This window comes from Syngnathoides biaculeatus, chromosome 16 (genome assembly GCF_019802595.1).
Source record: "Syngnathoides biaculeatus isolate LvHL_M chromosome 16, ASM1980259v1, whole genome shotgun sequence".
NCBI lineage: Eukaryota > Metazoa > Chordata > Actinopteri > Syngnathiformes > Syngnathidae > Syngnathoides > Syngnathoides biaculeatus.
The window spans coordinates 4,958,211-4,982,301 of NC_084655.1; the positions used below are offsets into that span (position 1 = coordinate 4,958,211).

At 38.1% G+C, this 24,091-nt stretch overlaps 2 protein-coding genes across 11 annotated transcripts in view; both read left to right on the plus strand.

Moving 5' to 3' along the window:
• pdxdc1 (pyridoxal-dependent decarboxylase domain containing 1) overlaps positions 1-16,819 on the plus strand; it is a 39,302-nt gene extending 22,483 nt beyond the window's left edge. For 3 of the 8 annotated variants that reach the window (XM_061846347.1, XM_061846349.1, XM_061846348.1), the window contains 8 exons: positions 894-999; positions 1,179-1,353; positions 4,045-4,163; positions 4,260-4,381; positions 9,654-9,746; positions 11,217-11,313; positions 13,551-13,649; positions 13,792-16,818. In XM_061846347.1, the coding sequence (XP_061702331.1) occupies positions 894-999; positions 1,179-1,353; positions 4,045-4,163; positions 4,260-4,381; positions 9,654-9,746; positions 11,217-11,313; positions 13,551-13,649; positions 13,792-14,024 (1,044 nt within the window). In that variant the 3' untranslated portion in view covers positions 14,025-16,818. Of the gene's footprint in view, positions 1-893; positions 1,000-1,178; positions 1,354-4,044; positions 4,164-4,259; positions 4,382-5,467; positions 6,040-9,653; positions 9,747-11,216; positions 11,314-13,550; positions 13,650-13,791 lie in introns of those variants that run through there. The other 5 variants (XM_061846351.1, XM_061846350.1, XM_061846353.1 and 2 more) reach the window with 4 other exon arrangements.
• A 3,590-nt stretch (positions 16,820-20,409) lies between these two features.
• The window catches only part of gspt1l (G1 to S phase transition 1, like), a 38,266-nt gene continuing 34,584 nt past the window's right edge, over positions 20,410-24,091 (plus strand). For 2 of the 3 annotated variants that reach the window (XM_061846407.1, XM_061846410.1), the window contains exon 1: positions 20,410-20,880. In XM_061846407.1, the coding sequence (XP_061702391.1) occupies positions 20,688-20,880 (193 nt within the window). In that variant the 5' untranslated portion in view covers positions 20,410-20,687. The remainder of the gene's footprint in view (positions 20,881-24,091) is intronic. The other variant, XM_061846409.1, reaches the window with a different exon arrangement.

The window sequence follows — 24,091 nt, forward strand, 5'->3', positions numbered from 1 at the left end:
GACCTGTGCCATGCAACAATTCTTTTCAGTTCCTTTGACCTCGTGATTCTCATTTGCTGTGACATGCACTGTGAGCTGTAATGTTTACTTACACTGTCCAAAAACACGCATTTTTCTTTTTCATCGTCTGAAGTCAAATCAGACTAAACCTCTCTTTTTTTCTGGTCAGTCAGGATTTTTGCACAGTGTATCTAAACCTCTGGCTTCAACTGTATATAGATTAAATGACACAGCCCCAATGCTGCAAAAGTGGCGATTGCAACTCTGAGTCTGGTGTGTGTGTGTGTGTGTGTGTGTGTGTGTGTGTGTGTGTGTGTGTGTGTGTGTGTGTGTGTGTGTGTGTACAGTATATGTAAACTTATAGCTTCAACTGTATGTAGACAGGTGTGTGGCTTTGCTAATCAAGTCCAATCAGTGTAATAAAACACAGCTGCACTCCAATGAAGGTTTAGAACCTTGTCAAGGGTCATCAGAAGAAATGGACAGCACCCAAGTTAAATATATGAGTGTCACAGCAAAGACTCCGACTACTTATGGCTGTATGATATTTAATTTTTTTTATTCTAAATGTCAGCAACTGTATTTTCTCTCAATATAGGGTGTTGTGTGTACATTAAAAAGGGAAAGAAACAAACTTAAATGATTTAGACAATTGCCTGCAATATAACAGAGTGACAATTTTAAGGGGCTCTAAATGCTTTCCGTGCCCACTGAATGTGCACAGCCAGAAAATAGCCTGTTTGTGCACCTTTTCCATCTTACGCGTATGGAAAATTATGGCCTGTAATGAATGTTGTTTGTGTGACAGAAAAGCAGATGAGTGCTTTATTACTTGGGTCTTTTGGTGGTCTTCATTTTATGATGACATGATGTTAGTATTTTTGTAATTGTAGCTTGGCAAGCAGCTCGCCCAGATGGTTCCTGCCAGCGGGGTCGATGTTGTGGAGCTTGAAGATGAAGGCACCTGTGTTCGGTTCAGCCCAATCCTGACGGCTGCAGGTAAGACTCATAGAAAAGCCACCCACAGGAATAGGTTTTTTTTTTTTTTTTTTTGGCAAACAATACAGTAAATATTCCTATTAAGGTGAAAAAAAATACAAGGTTAAAGTGGTGTTTTAGTTTTTTATGTACAGTAATCAAATTCTTGTGCAGATTTTGTCATTTGTGATTTTGTACAGATTTAGGGACTCAACGTGAGGATGTTGAGAATCTGGTTAAGACTTTGTTGGAGCTGGTGCCTTTGATGACCTCCACAATGTCCTACCAACAGGACTTCAAAGAGGAGATTCACCAATGCTCACCCTACCTCAGATACATAGAAGAGCTTTGCTGGCCAGGACTAGGAGCTGTCAGGTAATGGTTTCTTTATACTTGCGCGTGTGGTGACCGCGCTGACATCACCGCATCTCTACTGCACATAATTTGCCTTTATACTCAAGCACAACCCTTGTGCTCAGTTTTGAAAATGTACTGCAGTTCTTCTCCAAGTCAGAGGTGTCGCTACTGCTGGTAATGGCTAGGAAGCCACAGTCTGCGGTTTCCTCAGCATTTTGGTCATTTCTGGTAGCCGTTTTTACTTTGCTTTCCATAACAAGGAAGAAATCAAGAACAATGGTGACCGTGGGAGCGTGTCTGCTTGCACAAATGGACATAAATGACCAGCTGATACAGATGATACATTTAAGGTTAGGGTTAACCCTAACCCTATTCTAACCCTATACAGCAAAATCGATCGAAAAGGGGACAATGTAGGTGGTATGTGGAGCCGGGAGAATGTACAATTTGGAAGTCTTTTTTTTTTTTTTTCCTCCCAAAGTCCAATCACACAAGCCCTTATGGGGGACTAATGTACTGTTTGCTGTATCCTATCTCTCTTGAGTTTGAAATATTTTACAAGTTTGCGCCAATTCAGTTTTTTTAATGTTGGTAAATATTGTAGAACATTTTAGAAAATTTAATTCTTTGTATTATAATTATTACCATGATTTTTTTCTAATCTGATCTTGTCTGTTTGTAGGGTGCTACAGCGCACCTTTATTTGATTTATGTATTGTATTCGGAATTTGATCCCAAAAATGTTAAAATTTTAAAGATTTAAAAAAAACTGGTTTTAAAAAGTCATCCATTTTCCTATTATTGCAAAGTCATGACGATCTTTCGTAAAAGTTAAGAATAATGAAGTATTTTTAGTTGTTTTAAAGTAGCCTCTGGAAACATGTACTGTATAATATATTGCATTTTTTTTTAAATGGTTTTTCCAATGAATTTGCTGTACTGTCAAAGTCATTGCTTGCCATGTTGTCTCTGCGCACATACTGCTTTGTGCACACAAAAAAAATATAAAAATCGAAGCTGAATTCAACATCAAATATATAACATTCAGTTTGTGCCATTTTACAATGTGAGTCAATGAATGAGGGGTGACTGAATGGACTGAATTCACATACCTACATATGCTGCCCGTCGAATGACGTTTAAAATGACAGCGTCCCTATGCGCCGCCCACCACTCGTGTTTGGTTAGCAAAGTGGTCTGGGCAACACAGAGTGAAGAAGAGCTGTGCTGTTTGTTTCCCCTCAATAATAATGATGAAACCAAAAAAAGAAATGCTGTTTTTTTAAGATCCAATGGCTGTCAGAGTATGTGCAAATCTAAGAAAAGCAGTGCAATGAACAAAGATTTCTCTTTTTAAGCAAAAAAGCTGTGGTTTTAAAAATGTGTTGTGAATCTAAAGTTGAAAGCAAGTTTTCAGAAGGAAATATGTAGACAGCATGGAAGCTAGACTACCTTAAGCGTCACATTCAGCACAAGTCATTTAAAAGCAGTTAGAATTGTATCCAAATGTGGGATCAGTCCTTTGTTGGGGGAGAGTAAACAAATCAAACCAAGAGCAAGTTCAAATCCTCATCGACAATATTCTCCTAGCCATCAACAGGAATGCATCCCTGCTCTCAGTTCAACAAATTCACAATGATATGAAAAAGTACCTGAATATACCAGAAAGGTGACGTGGCAAAAGTTATGGCCTTGAATTTTTTTTAATTCAATCAATAAAATAGTGCAGGATGACACGTGTAATGTTAAAATTCCACTTTGGCACACACTCATCCGGGATAAAAGCACAGACGATATAGTGCACATAAAGCTAGTCGTGTATTTTAAATACAGAGAGCAAAATAACATTCGTCATAAAAATTTTTGGAGCATCATTCATTAAACAAATAGCTGCAATGTCACAAAGAATGAAAAATTTAAGTGCTTTTGAAAACTTTGCGTATCCACTGTAACTGGTGGCTAGATACAAAGGAATTAACGTTTCTTGTCGTTTTTCTACTGCATTACGTGTGTGAACTTAGTACACCTCTGTACTGAATGGAGAAAATAAAACTGGGAAAACTGTACTATATGTAACTTTTTTTTTTTTTAAAAAATATTTATTTATTTATTTTTTTACTAGCTCTCGGCGACCTACCTAAAACACGTCCCGTGACCCACCTTTTGCTCCCGATCGACAAGTTGACAACCACTGGTTGACCAAATATAGGAATGTGGTGGAGACAGTCAAATTAAGTTTTACAACTGATTATTTGACTTTTTTTTTTTAATTACAAAGTTCAACATCTTAATCTTAATTATCCTCAGACCCTCATTTAATTTCATGACCATAAACTTAGGCTGCCAGGTCAGCCATTTGGTGAACCATGTTTTATATTTATGACCTTTTTATTATTGTATTTAACTATACAATTTTACTCAGAAAATCTACAGGTAGCATGTTAAGATTACTTTTCAAATTTACTAATTTACCATTACATCCAATGTATTTTATCATTTGAGTTCCTCAAACAAGTCATCGAGTTGGCTCAATCCGGAAGAGTTGATTTTAACACTCCTTTCATTTAGGTACAGTGACTCAAAATGTGCTCTTGAGTCTTGGCTATGTTCAGTGTTTGCTTTGAAAGAAATAATAAAAATTTTAACTATTATGCATCTCACCTTTTTGTTTTAATGACTACACCTGCTGTTTCATCCCATACTGTTCAGATATGAGCCTCAGGTGGAGGGAATTGAGGATGGCAGGAGAGCAAAGGAAATTAAGAAAATAAATGCTGAACTGCTGAAGAAACTACAAGAGCTAGATAGTGACATAATATTTTCCACTGGTTTGTATCCCTTCATTTTGTTAGAATCATCAGTAATATTGAGTAAATAGCTAAATTTCCGGTGGTTTTCAAACAGTTTATATTTTTTCATTCTAGGCCCAGAGTTTGCCAGGGAGGAGAACTGCATCTTTATAAGCATGGTAGCTGATGACGTTGATATTCAAGCGTTGGTGGAAACAATTATGACGCTGGGACGCGACATTGAAGAGAATGGAAGAGTAATCTGCATTCTGTTATTTTTACACATCTATGTTCTGTCTCTTATGTGAAGCTAGTGTTATTTGCGAAGTCATTTAATGTGCAACGACCAATGTAAGTAAAGCAAAGCAAATTTATATGGAGAGGTGCATTTCATACACAAGGAAACTCAATGACCTTCACATGATAAAAATCATTAAAATAGAAAAACAAAAACATTTGAAAACAAAAATTACAATCACAGCAACTTTTAGTCCACGAAATATCACTGAAAAGTGGAAGTACTCTAAAAAACACAAAAGGAAAATTTGAAATTTTTGACCTGGATTGAAAGACATTCACACTGACGTCACCTCAGTTGGCAACTTATTCCATTTTTTGCAGCATAGTAGCTAACTGCTAATTCATCATGTTTGCGATTCTAAAACTGACTGGAAGCCAGCGTAAAAGACTTTGGAATTGGAGTTACCGTCATTTCTCGAAAATAATGTGCACATTTTTCCAAAAATATTTTCAAAAAGTTAATAGAGCACATTATATTTAGGTATGGATGAAAAATAAAAAATACAATCACATTGTCGTATACAGGTACATAGCGTGGTAAAAAATGTATACATATACATTTCAATATGATATTTGATGTCTTATGTTACACATTTATATATATTAAAGTAATGTGCGCCCCCAACCTGAGCTCTCAGAGCTCCTCCAGGAGCTTGCATTTTATGATTGTTAGCATAGCATGCTTGTTGCTACTGCACCCAAGATCAGAAATGACTGCCCATCAGTTTGTTTGAACTTAAACTAAGACAAAAAATGTCGACTACAACAGCTAGTTGTGCCTCTGCTTTTAAAAGAAATGTGTCATCACTCTTGCGGATGATGCCAGCAAACCCGCAAGTCGCGCCGCAGACCAAAACAAAGATAGTTCCCCTCAATGGCTTCAGGCGGGTATCAAAACAATGTAAGCTCAAACAATGTAATGTGATCGTCATGGGGACATAAAATAAAAACGGGAGAGTGCACACAATTGAAATGCTCAGTTTTTTAAAAATGTGCCTATTATGTTCGTTTCTACGTAGTTTGAGCTGACGTTGTTTTGATAGCCACCTGACGCCATTGTGAAAGATGCTACGGATCGGAGCTGAATGGAGGGGGAGAGGCTGCGCTACCTATGGAACTTTTTCGGAGAGGAGTCATAATGCTTCTTTTGAAGGCTTGGCCAAAGATGTGTAATGTAGTGGATAAACTGCACTATGCATGAAGTTTTATGCACAAATATTTAATGCAGTGTTTAATAAACAATGTTAAAGCGTTTATATTTTTAAGACTTAAATATGTGTTAACAATATTAATAAAATGTTGTGCCATCATTGAGCATTTATTTTAGTTGGTTGAGGGATTCTGTTCTGACAACAAGTGTGTCCTGGGGCCTGTCCCGGGATTATATTACCGCTACATCAGCAGATGCACATTATTATTAATGATTGTTTTACGGACAGTTGTTTGAAAAACAATACAAATATAAACCAAACAAAATTTAAATATTCCTAATATTCTGAGCATATGGGTTGCGGCAAATTCATGGTGCGCACTGTACTTGGTAGAAGGGTTTTCCTGATTAAAAAAAAGAATTTTTTTTTTAGGTCAACTTTGGGGGTGCACATTATACTTCAGGGCGCATGATACTCGAGAAATTACGGTATATGCTCTGACCTCTTGTTCTGGTCAGAACCTGAGCTGCAGCATTCTGACTTAGCTGCAGCTGTGTAATGCTCTTTTTGGGGAGTACAGTCAGAAGACTATTACAATACTTAAGTCTACTTGAGATAAAAGCATGGATGAACTTCTCCTGGTCTATTTGACACATGCAAACCTTCACTCTAGATATGGTAAAAGATAGTTTTAGTAATTGATTTGACCTGACTGTTGAAGGTCAGGTCAGAATATATCGGACTTGGTGTTTGGTTTTTAATGAGTCCAGGTATTTACAAACACCAATGCTTTTTACTTTATTGCCAAAAACAATGGTTTAGTCTATGAAAATTTTGGCTCATCCAGTTATTTATCTGCTCTAGACAGTGGCACAACACCTCAATTGAACTATAGTCATCTGGAGACACTGCTACACAACTGTGTGTCATCTGCATCGCTATGATAGTCAAAACTAAAGTTCTAGAAAATTTGAACAGGATGGGTCCAAGAACTGACCCTGGAGGGACTCCATTTATCATTGCTATTTGTTGACATTGAGCACTTCCAACGGTTACAAAGTAGCTCCTTTCCTCCAGGTAGGACCTGGACCATTCCATTTAGTCCTGCACACATTTCCAACCTGTTTAACAGTATAGTGTGATCTTTGGTATCAAAAGCTGCGCTGAGATCTAACAAGATAAAAATTGACACCTTTCCTGAGTCAATATTCAATCCTATATCGTTTAGCACTTTGAAAAAAGCAGAGTCTGTACTCCAATTAGTTTCCGAAACCTGGTTGAAATTGGTCAAAAAGTCCTTTTAAATTCAAGAAATTGGTGAGTTGATTAAAAATAACTTTAACAATCTTGGCTATGAAAGGGAAGTTAGAGATTGGTCTATAGTTTGCTAACAAGGAAGCTTATAGTGCTCTGTTTTTTAGAAGAGGCTTGACGGCAGCTATTTTAAGATTTTAAGATTGAAGTGAGTTATTTGCTAGCACTGATTTCACAATAATTTAGAAAAAGTCTGATGGAATTGAATTAAGGTACCTCATTGATGGTTTCTACTCCTGAACATTTTTCTCTACAGTTTTTTTTTTTTGGTAAACTATCAACTTCTGATATGGTATTAGAGCGTTTCCTGGGTGGCATCAGATTTACTATCATTGTATCTTTTTGATGATTTGTGCTGATGTTTAACCTGATGGATTGTATTTTTTCACTAAAATAACAGACAAGCTCATTGCATTTATCTGCTGTTTCGAGTTCTGGAGCTATATTATTTGGCAGGGTTGTGAGCTTGTCAACCACAGAAAACAATGCGAGTATTGTTGAGGTTCTTACTGATGATTTCAGAAAAAGTGTTGACTAGCCCTGACTAACTCTTAGTTAAAATTACAAAGACACTTTCTGTAGAGGTCATAGTTATTTACGAGTTTTGGTTTTGTCCACATGTGTTCTGCTTTCCTACTACTAGTAGTACCATTTATAGTTTATAATTTTCTGAAGCATCAGAGTAACTCTGGCAGCTACTCGTGTCAAAACATATGGATGCCCCAGGTCCCATTTTGGCCAATATTATCTCCTGGGACAAAGACATGCCCACTACTGAATAATGTTTCTGATAATGCTTTGTGGCTAAACAGTAGCTTTTGTTACGAAGTGTGTTTTGTTTTCTGTGAAATGTTAGTCTTAATGCTTGAACTATATTAAAAATTGATGAACTTTTGACTTAGGAAAGTTCACCGCTTTAGATTTAAAGTTTAAAAAAAGCTCCCTCAAATGTAACTTCCGGTCCTGATGAAAGTCAAAATTTTCTCCAGCTAATTCATTATTTACTCACTCCTTGAAGAACACCACTATACAGTGGTTATGGAAAGTATTCAGATCACCTTAAATTTTTGCTCAAATAATTTATTCATTGTTTTCCCTCCTTACTGTACTCACAGCACCCCATATTAACAACAGAAACAAGAGAATTTGTGAAATTTAGAATTATTAAAAATAAAAACTGAAATATCACAGTCATAAGTACTGTATTCAAACCCTTTGCTGTGACAATTGTGTATTTAACCCAGGTGCTGTCCATTTTTTCTGATGATCCTTGATATGATTTGACGCCTTTGTTGGAGTCCACTTCTGTTTAATTATACTGATTAGACTTGATCAGGAAAGCCACACACTTGTCTATATAAGACTTCAGAGGTCACAGTACATGTCTGAGCAAATGAGAAACATGAGGTCGAAGGAACTGCCTGAAGAGCTCAGAAACCGAATTGTGGAAAGACACAGATATGGCCAATGTTACAAAAAAAAAAAAAATCAGCTGCACTTAAGATTTCTAAAAGCACAGTGGCATCCATAATTGGAAGACATTTGGGACAGCCAGAACCCTTTCTGGAGTTGGCTATACAGCTAAACTGAGAGGTGAGAGAGCAAAGAAGAACCCAAAGATCACTGTAGTTGAGCTCCAGAGATGCAGTGGGGAAAACGCTCTAAAAGTCAACCATCACTGCACCCCTCAACCAGTTGGGGCTTTATGGAAGTGGTCCAACAAAAACCTCTTCTCACTGGGAAAGACATGAAAGCCCAATGGAGTGTGCTTGAAAGAAGAAGAAAAAATCCTGAAGGACTCCAAGTTGCAATCATGCAGCCAAGTACGGGGATATCGTGGACGAAAACCAGAGTGTTCAGGACCTCTGACTGTGTTGTTGGAAGGTGAATCTTCGGCCCAATAACCCCAAACAAACGAAGGTGAAATAACAGGAATGGCTTCCAAACAACTGTTCTTGTTTGGCCCAGCCAGAGTCCTGACTTAAACCCAACTTAGCATCTCTGATGGACCTAAAAATGGCTGTCCACCTATGTTCACCATCCAAACTAACAGAACTGGTGAGGATCTAAAAGGAGGAATGGCAGACCATCCCCAAATCCTGGTGTGAAAAGCTTGTTGAATCATTCCCAAAAAGACTTATGACTAGGAACTCAAATGGGGGCTTCTACTAAATATTGAGTAAACTGTTTGAATACTTATGGCTGTGTGATATTTCAGCGTTTATATTTTAATACGACTGCAAAAATGTAATTTAAAAATTAAATTAATAAATTATTAAATTTATTTTTTTCTCTCAATATGGGGTGGGAAAATGTTGGAAAAAAATTACCTTTCAAAGATTTTAGCAAATGGCTGCAATATAAGAGTATGAAAAATTTCAAGAGGCCCGAATACCTTTCGTACCCATTATATTGTGAAATGAGTGTTCTCGTTTTTCTTTAAAATTTTTAATCTTGAATAATGGAATTTGCTGTAAAAGTGTTCATTTTACTTTTGTTAAAAATATTGATAATAATCAAGTAAATACAATCAATTCCTGAAATAGTATAATATAGAAACATATTGAATAGGCTTAAGCCAATTATAAAATTAATTGTAAAATAAATGTTAAGTACACAACAGGACAAGAAAATTATGTTAATATACTATTTTAATGTACCGCTCATCTCCATTATTGCAGGGTAACAGCATCTTTAAATCCAAAGAGTCAACATTTCCATCTGTGGTTGTAGAACTATTCTTAATCGATTATTTCCAATGTAGCTACTGGAAAACATGACAGAGGTGGTGAGGAAAGGTATTCGCGAGGCAGAGCTGGAGTTACTAAAAGCCAATGATGAGAAACTCATGGAAGAGGTAAGTGAATTGGGACTTTGTGATACCTAAACCTTAAAGTGTGAAAGTCTTCAAAGCACCTTTTGCTTATATTATGCAATTTTTTATGCTGAATTTGAATCTGAAATCTATTATGAACAAAACCTTTGTAGTTTTTCATTAACGGGAAAACTTGATCAGACGTTGCCGAATTCGCCAGAAATAGCCAACCAGACAGCGGAGAATCCCGAGAAGGGTTGTGACGTCAGAACGAGAGATAAACATAGCTGCTGTTCGACTCCAATGTGATAACGACAAGGAATTTTCTGATAATTCAAGTGATGAACATGATTCTGAAGGGTCCCATGAATACGGTCAAAAATACGAGCTTTATTAAGGCGTTAAAGGTTATCAATTTGAGCCAGTTAGACAGAACACACGTTCAAATGCAGATAAAATAGCTGGCGATGAAGGTGCCGAACCAGCAGTCAGACCCAGGGAGGGTTAGTTTTGAGTTAGGGTTCCCGGTTTGTATTATCCTGTTTTTCTAGTTGAGAATGGTCAAACTATTTTCTGTAAAATAAAATTTTTCGGCAAGAATGACAATCTGCTTTCATCCAACCATGTCAACAGTGTTTGAAGTTTTCGGGATCAACATACCTCTGCAACTTGTCTTTTAACAAAAGCTCTTCGCAGTTTTGGGTTAGGTTTCTATGGAGGGGGGGGGGCTTCTGAGCTTGTCGGACCATGTCCAGGTTCAACAACTGATCCAAGTTTGTGTTTGGTCCCTTTAGTAACACCGATCTGTTCAGGTGTCGGAACTGGCTGTATGGTAGGCACTGATACAGGTTTTAACATTTAAAACCCATCTCTGACTTGAGTCCACCAGTAAAAGAGTCAGGGGTAAAATGTTCACGGCATATGACTGACTGCTGACTGAGTTGGGAAAAATTAGCTCTCGTTTGCACAAACCTGACTTACTTTTTTCTGAGGCTGGAGTCTTTGGGGAAAATAACATCAACTGTGACCAGAATAATTCAAATTGCGACAAAACTGAGCCACACACTTCTTCACCATTGTTACGGATAGATTTTTAGCTTACAATCACTGAGGAATTCTTGAACGAATGTGTTTTTCTTCGGTGTCAACAAGCGGTGTGCTTCTAGCAAAAGCTAGTTACACAACAGGTCTCCACGTTGTGATGTCAGAGCTAAGCTACACGAAAGGGGTCGTTTGTCAGATACGGGAAACTCGGTGAAAGTTTGTGGACTTTAATTCATAAATACTTATGTTTTTCGGTAAAAACATCGAACAAGATATGCATTTTATGGCACACTTGAACATATATTTCCACCTCAGCAAGATAGCCTGCGCCTTACATACACTTTAACCTGCAAATAGAGAATTCGGTTTTACATTATACCAGGATGAATATAGTATTGGGAATTACATTTGCCAAAAAGGGGGAAATGATAATCACTGCCTAATAATAATTACAATACTGTCTTATAGGGCATGCTGAGACAACTTCCTTTGTTTGGCTCTGTTTTAAACTGGTTGTCTCCTGTTCAAACTTCAGTTAAAGGGAGGACCTTCAACCTGGCGGCAGGTTTGTGTGCACATGTACTGCTCAAAAATACAATATAAAGGGATCACATAACACATCCTAAAGCTCATTGAATTACCAGTTTATACTCTGTTTGAAAATCTTAATTCATTCAATTGCGGAATACATTGATGAAAACTTACCGATATTAATGGAAATTGAAATCCTCATTTCATGGAAGTCTGGATTCAGAAACATACTCAAAATCAAAGAGGTGCATCCAATCACAGACTGATCCAGCTTTAAGTGGAAATCCCTCAAGATGAGTCAAAATGAGCCTCAGTTGTGTGTCTCCCATCCACTTGCCTATAAGCACCCCCTACAACTCCTAGTCATGTTCCTGATGAAACAACAGATGTTAGTTATCCGGAGGGATCTCTTTCCTGGCCTGGATCAGAGGATCATTCAACTCCCGAACAGTCTTTTTGTGTGAAGTGACATTGGTAGATGGAATGAGACATGACATCCCAGATGTGCTGAATTTTATTCAGGTCTGGGGAACTGGCAGGATAGTCCATGACATAAATGTTTGGTTTTTGCGGGAAGTGCTGTACCCACACAAGGAGTATCGTTGTCATCCATCCGAAGGAACCTGTGGCCCACTACACTTGTGCATAGTCTTATGATGGGTCTGAGGATCCCATCCTGGGACCTAATTCCAGTTAGGGCACCTATGGCTAATGCGTGGATGGCTGTGCAGATCATCCAAAGAAATGCCTCCCCAGACCAAAACCCACCAATAAATCACTGATATTCATGATGGTCTCAGGCCAAAGAAAGGTCTTCCTGCCTTTGCCAGATTCTGTCGCATCTGTCACGTGTTCTCATTGTAAACCTGCTCTCATCCATGAATAGCGCAGGGTGCCAATGGCAAATCTGACAATCTCCATGTTTTCTGGCAAATACTAATCAGACTGCATGATGTTGGGCTGTAACAACACAGCCTACATGTGGACTTTGAACCCTCATGCCACTTTCATTGTTTTGATTTTCTGACCACTTGAGCAGAAACATGCACAACGTTGGCCTGCTGGAGGTCATTTTGTAGGACTATCATCGTGCTCCTCCTGTTCCTTGATACACAAAGGAGATGATAGCAGTCCTTCTGGTGGATTGCTGTTCTCTTGTCAACCCATCACGTCTCCTGGTGTACTGGCCTACCTCCTCCATGCTCTCAGGCAAACCTTCTTGCCACAGTGCTTATTGAGATGCCATCCTGGATGAGCTCCACTGCTTGAGTAACTTGTGGTTTGTAGATATTGGGTCATAATTTGAATCTAGAATTGAAAGTACTGGCAAAATGAACAAGAGTTTTGAAAAAATCATAACGAAATTAACCAGAAAGGTAAATGGTATGTGGTCAACACTTGCAGAACATTTCTTTTATCCTTTCCTTGAGTTGTTGATTATTCCCTCTCATTTTCACCTTTTGACTGTTCCATTTGCACAACAGGCGGCGATATAATTAAGAATCAGTGTACCTTGCTAATTGGACACCCTGATCTGTAAAATATGTGATTGATGGCGAGCTACAGTGTCATGTGTTTCCTTTTTTTATTTTTAGCAGTTTATACTTTATAATTCAGTTCATAAAGAGTGGAGCTGCTCTTTTAAGATTTTTTTTAAAACAATTTAAATCCTCTTCATTTGCATTTATTTGCTGGTACCATTTCGTGTTGAGTTCCAGGGAACATGCAAGTTAGAAATGTTAAATTTAACATTTCATCTAGCCATTAACAAGTAATAGATATTCAGACAAAATTTTTCTTAGCAAACTTTTTCCAATCTAAATACACTTGTCAACGGGTTGTGGTGGTGCTACCTCCCACTGCTGAAATTCAACTGCCAGGGTGAAATCAAGTCTTGGCAACAATAGTAAAATATGAAGCCACCATTTGCCACTTGTTGGGTCAGCACATGCCAATCTTGCTGTATCCTACAGGGTCCAGCTCTGGAAGCTGCATTGTTACATGCCACGTGCTCAACTTTGCTCAAATTATCTGTTTTCTTGCTGTCTTCAGTCTCTTAAATTAAGTGTGTCTCCTTGATATGGGCAACATCTATATGCAGATAAGAAACATACGAGGCCAGGGCAAAGTTGGAAAGTTCCAAAGACAATGGTGGACAGTGGTAGACCATTAAATCATTCAAGATTCTGTTATGTACTTAAAAGGGCAACTGTAACTTTGGTCTTGCTTCCTAAATATGGCTCTGATACTTACATTTATTATTATACATAGGTTCCTTGGATTCCACAGAGGTGACATACTCTACAAAGGCCCAGGAAAGCAGAGTTCTCTTGAAAGATTCTTCCACCGTGTCAACAGAGAGAATTCAAGGTAGCACTACATGTTTGACTACTACTGCAGACACACTGACACTGACTGTGTCAGTCAGAAAGACAGACAGACAATGCTCAACTGTGCAACTGTGACGCTTGTGTCTAGATATGTATGTTTTGTACTTCCCAATGCATCCCAGGTCAGAAGTTGTTTCGGCGCTCAGGTGCGGGCTCGGACTCCTTCAGTGAGTCTGGCTCAGTTGGACAAGTTGAGGGGTCAACCGCCATCCACACATCAACTTCTATGGATGTGCCAGAGGAGGAATCTGCACATAAAGTAATTCCAAAAGAAATTCAGGATTCCAGTCTGCAGAAACAGCATGACCAGGGGGAGGATGAAACATTCTTGGAGGAAAGGGAACTTGAAGGCTAAGAAAGCCAGCCATCCCAATAATTGTACCAGCTATACATCAATTATGCATTTAACTGTTGTGAAAGTAAAGTAGCTAAATTACTTGGAATAATTGTCATTCTCAAGAGTCTTTCCAAAAAGTGTAGAAAGGATGTCAGTTGAAATTGATGCGAAATGGGAATATTGTAACACTGTGACACAGTTTCCGAATCACGCTCACTTTACCAGTGGTTGCATTATACATTGTATTTACACACAATTTTGTTTAAACTCTCTCAACATGGACCCAGATGTCCATCCATCCCTCCGTCCATCCATCTTCTATGTGGCTCATCCTCTTCAGGGTTGCGAAGAGCTGCAAAAGAAATGTCCAACTGATTTTGGTTGAAAGGCAAACTACACCCTGGACTCATTGCCTGTCGATCATAGGACACATAAAGAACAATTCACATTTACACCATCACTGAGTGAAAACTCAGGGGGGGGGGGGGGTAAACCTCTACACCATCAGTGACTTGGGAGATAGCTTGCATTACATTCAAGTATATAATGGCATGCACAAAAACTGCACATGCTGGGGAAAAGTATTATCGTGGGTGCAACTAGTTAGTTGCTTATTTTGCGATGATTTAAATGTCCCTTATTATATGCACTATATTCATTAATCCAGGATAACAAATGTTAACGTTTCAAAATGCAGTCCATTAGTAGTAAGTGTTTTTGCCCTTTAAAAAAACTTTAGGTGGTTGTTCTTTCAACCCTGTGGGAGTTTCCAAGGTCATAAATTCTTGATAGTGGAAGAGACACATTAAACTTCATGAAGTAAGCGCTACCTAAATGGGGAATGGCTGAGTAGATCTGTTCTGATTCATGTTGTACTACTGTGATTTTCATGCAGAAAAGCCAGACTGCATCCAGAATTATTTTGTACACATTTGATTGCACAACACTGTAGAAATATATCCACATAATCCATAGTATCATCTATGCAAATTCAAGTCAATGACACAAATAATACTCTAGGTCCATATGTACAAGCATAAGAAAAATAAAAATGGATGTGTTGTAATTTCACCAGAACATGGTAGTTTGGTGTTAGTAACAAAGTTACAAATTAAAAAACAAATGCACACAACCACATTGGAACTAAATATAATTAAAAATGTATTTCATTGTTTTATCATGATCTTTTTTTTGACTGCCATAGCCGCACTGAAACAAAAACCTTTAATTGCGTCAATATATTATAAAAAATGTTAATCATGGCCTTCTGTCACGACGTGGATATATTTTTGTTTTTACATTTTTTTTTTTTTTTTTGTTGCCAAAAATATTTCACCTGACTCGGGTCAAAGTACTTGAAGAAATACTATATATTCATTCATGCATCTTCTGTTCCATTTATCCTCATTAGTGTTGCGGGAAAATGCAATTTAACATTTTCTAATGCCATAGTCTTAGATCATAATGTTGGAACTAGTAATACAAACATACAGTAATAGCCCTTGAGTCGAACACTCCGCCCTGGCCTTCACTACCATGCCTTCATGCACTCTTGGAAGGATTTTTCCAGCATCTTCAGTATCTCAGTCATCTTGATGTCGTCTATGTCTTTAAAATTGGTCCTCTTGATGGGCCCATTGTGGTTAGGAATGAGGGGGGAAAAAATCACAGGTAACCCAAGTTCGGGTTAGGCCATCTTTTTGCACACTGAATGGAGCAAATGCCGCAGGAGCTCTTTGTAGATGGGCTGATTGATCGTCTGGCCAACACTGAAGGGCAAAAGTGGTAGTTCAGGCTTGAAATAGATCTTCTTTTGTCACCAGTCATGGAACTTTTTTTTTTTTTTTTTTTTTACACAATTTCTGATTTAGATGTTGGGCTCAAGCTTGCAAGACAGGATATTTTTAGATCATGTACACTTGGAAATTACACCATTATAGAAAAATAGCTAATGGAAAATAATTATTCTTGCATAATGCATTCAAACCAAATTAGTTTGAAAATGACAACATTTTTTTTTTTTTTTTTAGTTGGGAAAAGGCAATGTTGTGCACTTGTGTGGGAAACGTACTTAAATTGGTCATAGTTCACAGCTCATCAGTATCACTTGGAACTTGGTGAGAGGTTGAACTACATCAGGCCTGGCAGAATTTTATTTTCGTAAGCCTTGCCTACTGACTGCTAACTGTATAGCACATTTCAAAAAGAAGTTAGTTGGATAACATCTTACTGTAATTCTCTGAGCCAGATAATTCTTGAAGGTTGAGATATATTGAAGTAAAAACATTTTTGGTAGAAATGCATTGAGTTGGTAAAATTAAGTGATTGAAGAAGAAAAATATATTAAGAAACAATTTACCTTTGTTGCACTTGTAAATAATTACTTACATGATGTAAATGAAACTCATGCTTAATGATTATATGTCAGATGATTGTAAAGTTCTGTCACTAACTTTGTAACTTTCCAATCTTTCAGAAGAACCTTGATTTAATGAAATCTTCCATTGACCAACCTGTTGTTATGTTGTCTTATTCGCTATCCGCTGACGTATAAAAGTGAAAGTCTCAAATACTTCTTTCAGTTACTATATCGGTACATTAATTTTGGGGCATTTACCTTGTATTTGAGAATAAAACTTGTTATTGAAAAATGGTTTAATGGAATATAATTTCCCCTTCAACCGAATGCCGTCTCACCATTATAAAATATCCCTGTAAAGTACAAGGTATTTCGGACAACGTTTTTAATTCTCCAATGAGTGTTTAAATTTTTAGCGTACACGGGACACAGGTCCTTACCTCTTAAAATACAATGTACTTTTGTCAACATAGCATTAAATAATATGCATAATTAATGCTAACCCCTGTGGGGTTTTTCTCTCTCACAAAAACTGTTTCCCAGGCTGCTGACAGTTTCGAAATAAACTTTTCCAAATGAAATGTCACTCCATACTGTGTCCCACATCCATATTTTTGAGAATTGCTGTTTTGGATAACCTATTTATTACAGTATTTGAATTGGAAGACGATTACCAGTAAATTGTGTTTTTGAAACATACAGTAATGAGGTGGTTGGGTATACAGTAATACTGCCAGCTAATCACATTATGTGATGAAAGTCCACTGGATTTTCCCGGAATTCCAGATTTTTAAATTTTCATGAAAATTGCTCGAGAAAATTGAGGAAAAATTGCCTAAAATTAATCTGGATATTAGTTGACAACATTGAACGAACATGCGTTTGAGTTCGTTTTGCTTTCACGAGCGTAGCCATGTCAGTACTAAACAACGCTGGTCCAAAACAACCGGTATTCACCCGGAAACAGGAATTGCAAGTTAACACTGCTGACCATGTACGAAAGCGCATGTTCAGAATTGCTTCGCGTCATGCGAGCGTATTTACGCCCAAAGTCACCACCATGATGAGCCATGTCAACGGAAATTAAGTTACACCAGGGGTTCTCATTGGATCGATCGCGAGGCAGTGTGACGGCTTAAAAAAAAAAAAAAAACATTGGACTATCATCCACCTCGTTGCTCGACTAAGGTGGGGCCAATACGTCGAGCGCGTACACATAAAGGCACGTTCTCGCAAGCCGGCCTCCCTTTTACAGCAGTCTCGTGGTGCGTGCCCCCCCCCCCCAACAATACATCACGATTGCCGACAGGAATGTTTGAATGTATCGTTAGCTTGTTGCAATGAACGCCGATTATGATGAACTAAACTTTCACCATTTTCAAAACATTGCGAGTATAGACCGTGTTTATTCCTAGACATGCCAGTACATTTAACGTTTCTTCAGATAAAGCTTGTCAGATCAAGAATTTTCATTTATGAAAAATTTTAAATACCGTTTTATATCATGTTCTACTAATATCACTTGAAATTGGAAATTATCATTTCTGAATTTTAAATTTTAGTTTTCTATTTTAGTTTTGTATTTCTCTATTTTATATTCAATTTACAGTTATGTTATATTAATCCAGTCAGTTATTTTAAGGCAACCCCCTAATCACACCCGTAATTTTACCTCACCACACCCGTACATTTTTTTTTTCAAAAGTGAGGGACTGTGTGTGTGTGTGTGTGTGTGTGTGTGTGTATATATATATATATATATATATATAAGATTGTGAGCAATGTAGTCGAGTGTATCAGTACAACGCAACATACTACAGATAAACTTTTTTAACATGTTTTGCTGTACGGTGTAGAAATTCTAGGATATATTTTCGTGTATATTCTATATACTATAATATGTATAATGTGGGGTAAATGCCAATTTTACATGTCTTTTTACTGAATAATTCACTTTATTCATTTGTCTTAAGATAAACTGAGATATTTTAAGCATATTTTCTTGACAAATGTGATTTTGTGCTATCAAGTGATTGGGGGATGGGGGCAAAAAAACAAAAAAAAAAACTTCTGCCCATTTTTTTTTTTTTTGGGTTAGGATTTAGAAACGTTACTTGGAATTTTTATCTGAATTTTATTCACAGAATGCACCACAGCCATCCATTTTTTTTTTTTTTTTCCCGGACCCCCCAGTAAAAGCATTTGTATTATCAGGGATTTTCACAAAAGTCCACTTTCATCTCTAAGTAATAGTGCCAATCATGTATTTTAAGACATGACATATACGTAATGCATAACTCTGTCCCTGATAGATCTATCATTCTGTGACACTGACATGAATCTTGCTCGTCGTAATCCGCTGAACATATAAACCAAAATGGTTTTTAGAAAAATATTTCTATTGAACATAGGTTAAATCTGGGTAATTTAAAGGATTATTCCAATATGCATCAAATAGCACAAAACCAAAAATGTTGAACGTTATTTGATTCACTCTCTGACAGGCCTGGCTGTGTGGTACTTAAACTTGAAATATTGTTTTGGTTGTAGATTAAAAATGTAAAAGATACTGTCATATTTATCACCAAGTTGAGTGCCTTTCATTCAGAAATGTAACTCCATCATTTTGATTTTAACAGTTCTAATAAATGTCTGGTGTAAGAAATCAACTCTGCTGGCAATTATGGCCAGAGGGTCCAAATAACCAAGACAAATCAAATGTTGCAATTTTAATGCACTTAAAAATGTACAATTACAATTTTCAGTGGCCAGGAGAAACATCCATGCCCTCCACTATCTGAGCCGCTTATCCTCACAAGGGTTTCGAGAGTGCTGGATCCTATCCCAGCTATCTTAAGGCAGGAGGTAGACTACACCCCTAACATGTTGCCAGCCAATTGCAGGGCACGTGTATAATCACACCTATGGCTATTTAAGAGTCTCCAATCAATGCATTAAAACAGATAGTGTATATTTTATGTAGACGGCATGGTCCCGCAGCTCTAAAACTTTTGCCTCACAGTTCTGAGGTCCAGGGTTTAATCCCGCCCCTCCCTGTGTGGAGTTTGCAAGTTCTCACCGTGCCTGTGTGGGTGTTCTCCGGCCACTCTGATTTCCTCCCACACCCCTAAAACATGCATGCATTAATTGGAGACTGTAAATTGCCCCTAGGTATGATTGTGAGTCTGACTGTTTGTTTTCATGTGCCCTGCAATTGGCTGGCAACCAATTCAGGGTGGACCCTGCCTCCTGCCCATTGACAGCTGGGATTGGCTTCAGCACTCCCCCAACCCTTTTGAGGATAAGTGGCTTAGAAAATGGATGGATGTATATTTTATGTACGCGTAATGAACTCTGACTCTGAAGTTTCCCACAAACAAGTCATGCAGCTCTTCATATGATATGTGCTCACAAAGTAGCCCTCAGCCTCAAAAAGATTGTGGTGACCCCACCTCCCATATAGAAACTGTGAAATATAAAACTAATAATTATTAATCATGGACTTCCTTCTTACGTTTTTCTAGCAAAGATTTATTGAAGAATAGTCAAACTAAAGACCACTTGAAAGGACACTTTCTACGGTTCTTATATTACTGGTAAATGGAGGGTGAGACTTTAAACAATGCTTCATGAAAGCACCTTTTCTCACAGGTGCATTTGGACGCGCTTAAAATATACCGTAATTATGATTTATTCATATAATTACAATTTTCTGCATTTTAAAAAAAATACCTTGGTATTTTGATAGATGTTCTATAAATTATTGTTACATGTGTCACATGCTTAGGAAAACAATTTCGTGTTACTCAGCACAGTGTTTCGCACCCAGACATTATATTTTATATTATACCGTTTCAATGTCGTCACGAGAACACTCCAAATAAGTTTAATCACAAAAAATAGGAGAAAACTAAAAACTATATATTTAAAGGACAGGCGCTGTTTATGGTGAGACTTATCATATGAGTTGGTGGGAAATGTAGTTTTATTGGTTTCAGGAGTTGCGAAAAGCTAGTTTCTTGTATTTTTGGAGACTTCATATCCCATGTGTCATTGCGGATAGCACGTCCAGTTGAAGGGACGCGTGAGCTCACGCGGTCTGTCTCTGGGAGTGCTGAGTCGAATATCCTCTTTGGCGTCTCCACTGATAGAAGCCGGCCGCTGTATTTCACCTAGGCCGGGTTGAAAACATTCCTCCTCAAGTTGGGACGCTCTCTATCATTCCAAGTTTAGCCTGAACACCGGGATTTGGGTGGACACTAAACATAGCCCAAGAACGGCGTAGCTCCAGTCTCACCATAGTGAAAAATTCAAAACCCACGATGGACCCGAGAGACACTGCCCCTGATTCTTGGGAACAAGAGGACGATGGGGAGGCCACAATCGACGGACAGCTTGAATCTTCTTTCACAAGCTTAAATGTGAACGCTAAACCCTTTGTTCCTAATGTGAACGCCGCCGAATTTGTCCCGACGTTTGCCATGAAAGCACACTCTGAAAATGTCGATTCAATGGGTAAGCAGTCTGTCACGTTGCACTCGTTAACATCAGCACGACTGTGCAGGTGCTAACACTAGCAGTCCACGCACACGCGTTCGTGTCTTAAAACTACTGTACGGTCAACTTTTATTCTACAGTTGGGCGTGTATTTCAGTAAAATTGAAAGATCGCGTAGAATGTATGTTAAAGTGATCTCTGGATTGTCATGTTATGGAATTGTATTACTTTTCTGTATGTTAAATGATTGGCGTGTGTTTCAGCCGGCATTAGCTTCTTAGCTGTGAATGCTAACAGCGTGTTCCCTCAGGATAATGTGCTGAACTCTTGTACCGCCCTGTTTGAGTTATTGTAGCGGATAAACCGTTATTTCTCCAAACGGTACACGTTATTGACAGAGCAGTGTAAGTTAAGCAAATTTGGAACTGTTGACATATTTAACAATTGTAAGCTCATTGAATCACTCGAGTAAAGCTAACCCTCTTGGACTTTATTAGGTATTGACCTTAGTGTGGTGTGACGTTGATGACGCATAACGATGCATTGAATTCTTTCTCGAGGCCGGGTTCCAGGCGTAAACACTAGAAACTCATAGCTGGTTACATGATTCACTCACTGTTCTGTTTTATTGAGGGGGGTATTTAATAATGATAAACTTTAGAAGTGGTTTCAACACAAGAAGATTTAAATTAAATAAGTTGATCCTATTGAGCCCAAGCTGAAAATAAATGCAGTACCTTAAAGTTTATGTACTTTACATGCACTAGTGATAATTCACAAGATACTACTGTATTACAGAAAACCTGAGTCAAAAGCCATTTGCAATTAATTGTATGCCTCCTTGAGCTTCATGACTTGTGACCCTCACTTTTACCACAAAAAATAATGTATACAGTCATAGGTTGGTAGTGTAGCCAAATATTGTACTCAGAAAAGTGTACTGTTAGTTATGATTCATGACTCAAGTAAAAAGTAGTCATAAAAGTATGAAGGTACTCAATGAAAAAGAATACTTGAGCTGTGAACTTTTTTTTTATATAGTGTGTGAACATACATTTTAAAAATATATAATATATGGGTGGCATGGTTGTGCAACTGGTTAGAACGTTGGTCTCACAGTTCTGAGGGCCAGGGTTCAAATCGCGGCCCTGCCTGTATGGAGTTTGCATGTTCTCCCTGTGGCCGTGTGAGTTTTCTCCTGGCGCTTTGGTTTCCTCCCACATCCCGAAAACATGCAACATTAATTGGAGACTCCAAATTGCCCAGGAGAAGGCCACTAGAAATACATGTATAGTTTAAATACTTTATATAATTACATCATTTTGGAAATATATATTTTTTTGCTTAAAATGTATGCTTTAGTAGTAGAGTATGCTAGGCTGGGTGTGCATTGCACTGTAGTCACTCGGCACCCAGCCTTGTAAACCTTTTTTTTTTAATTAACAAAAGTGCAGAATAACTTTAAACAAGCAACAATGAGGGGGGGGGGGGGACACCAGAGAAATTTATTTGCACAGAAAGTACGTAACGTACACAAAAAATTAACTTGCGACTGGAGGTAGGGTTGATGGAACAAAAGAAAAAAGCAATGCAAACTGTTTCAAATGTCTTTGGTGGGGGTGACTCGCCCCTTTTTTTTTACAAAGAAAGAATCTAATGAAGACTGTTTCTGCCATGTTTTGAGCACCTTCCTGAAGTGGCTTATAACAATGTCATTGAAATTTGGCAGTGCTCTGCAACATTCTGCTTTGTTGGGGTGATAGAGTTCTACAAAATTATGGATGCCATTCCATTTGGTGCAGATAGCTTTTATATCAGCACTTGAGACATTCTTCCTGCCGTCAGCCTCGTCAGAAGACATCTCCCTTCCTCGCCAACACTATCCCCAGTTAACTGCTGCTCGTTCACGAAAATAAGAAGCAACTTTTCGACTTCCTCCAAGATCTGTGGCCTCTGCTTGCTCAACATGGTTGCTCCTTTACCAACATCACTTGCTTTGGGGGCATCCTTGTGTTTCAGAATGGTTGCTAATCGTCAATTTCGCTGTGCCATTCTTCTTCGATATCTCAGAAGCACACAGACCAGATTTGTATTTGGGTATCAAATCCTTCTTGAAGTTGACAGTTTTACACACCACTTTCCTTTTTTCAGCCATGATCGGTGGTTAATATTGCTCAATTGGAAGAAAAAAAGTCACTAACGGGACACATTCGCGTGCAGAGGAGTGTTTGGGTCAACTGGTTGCGTTGCGCGCATTATGTCGTTTCTGGTTTTTCTGGGGGTGCATTCAATACCACAATAACAAATCATGGGTCAGCTGGTTGAGGAGTTCGAATACCGATTTTCCTTCGAAAACCAAAGGAAAAAAATCTTGAAATTTTCGTTCAAAAACCGATTTGTACGAAAACAGACGTTTGAAAACCGAGGTACCACTGTACTTCTATTTCTTCATCAGATGAGGATAAATCCGAGAAATCAGCGCGAACAATAACTGCAGGAACGTAACCGATTCTCAGGTTGAGCACATAACACATCCGCACACGTAGGTCATGTGACTCGCCAAAATGTCAGCGCCTGGGAACATTCAAAATTGCTGATATAAACAACCTTTAATGATATCTGATAATCTTTATTTTAAAGTTACAGTACCAATGACATCACCTATCTGATACATTGTTATTTTCAATGAGTGGCCTTCCCCTTTCGGTGTGATTGCGATTGTGGCTGTTCAGTCTATGTGCCCTGCGATTGGCTGGCAACCATTTAAGGGTGTACTCAGTTTCCTGACCGATGATACCTGGGAAAAGCTCCGGGACTCCCGTGACCCTTGTGAGGATAAGCGGCAAAGAAAATGGATGGATTGATAGAAATCACTCGAGGAAGCTGTTTGCTTAACAGACTGAGTGAATCTGTGTGCAACGTCATAGGGATAGTGCTAATTTGTCCATATCCACTGCCAAAATAACAATAGAAACAGCTGCAATTTACCGCAACATATTTTCTCAAGTTAAGGAGACTTTATAAAAGACTTGACACAAATTTGATCGGATAGGCCTATAATTGGCATTTTTTTGCTTATTTTTTTTGTCATAATTCGCCAATCAATGATGTTATTGATCAGCTCCGAGAAAGACATTTACTCTGTGTCGCCATTATGCACAGTGTATCTGAATCCAAATGCAATTTTCATTTATACAGGAGTATTTGTATAGTGTTTGTCTTTTGACGT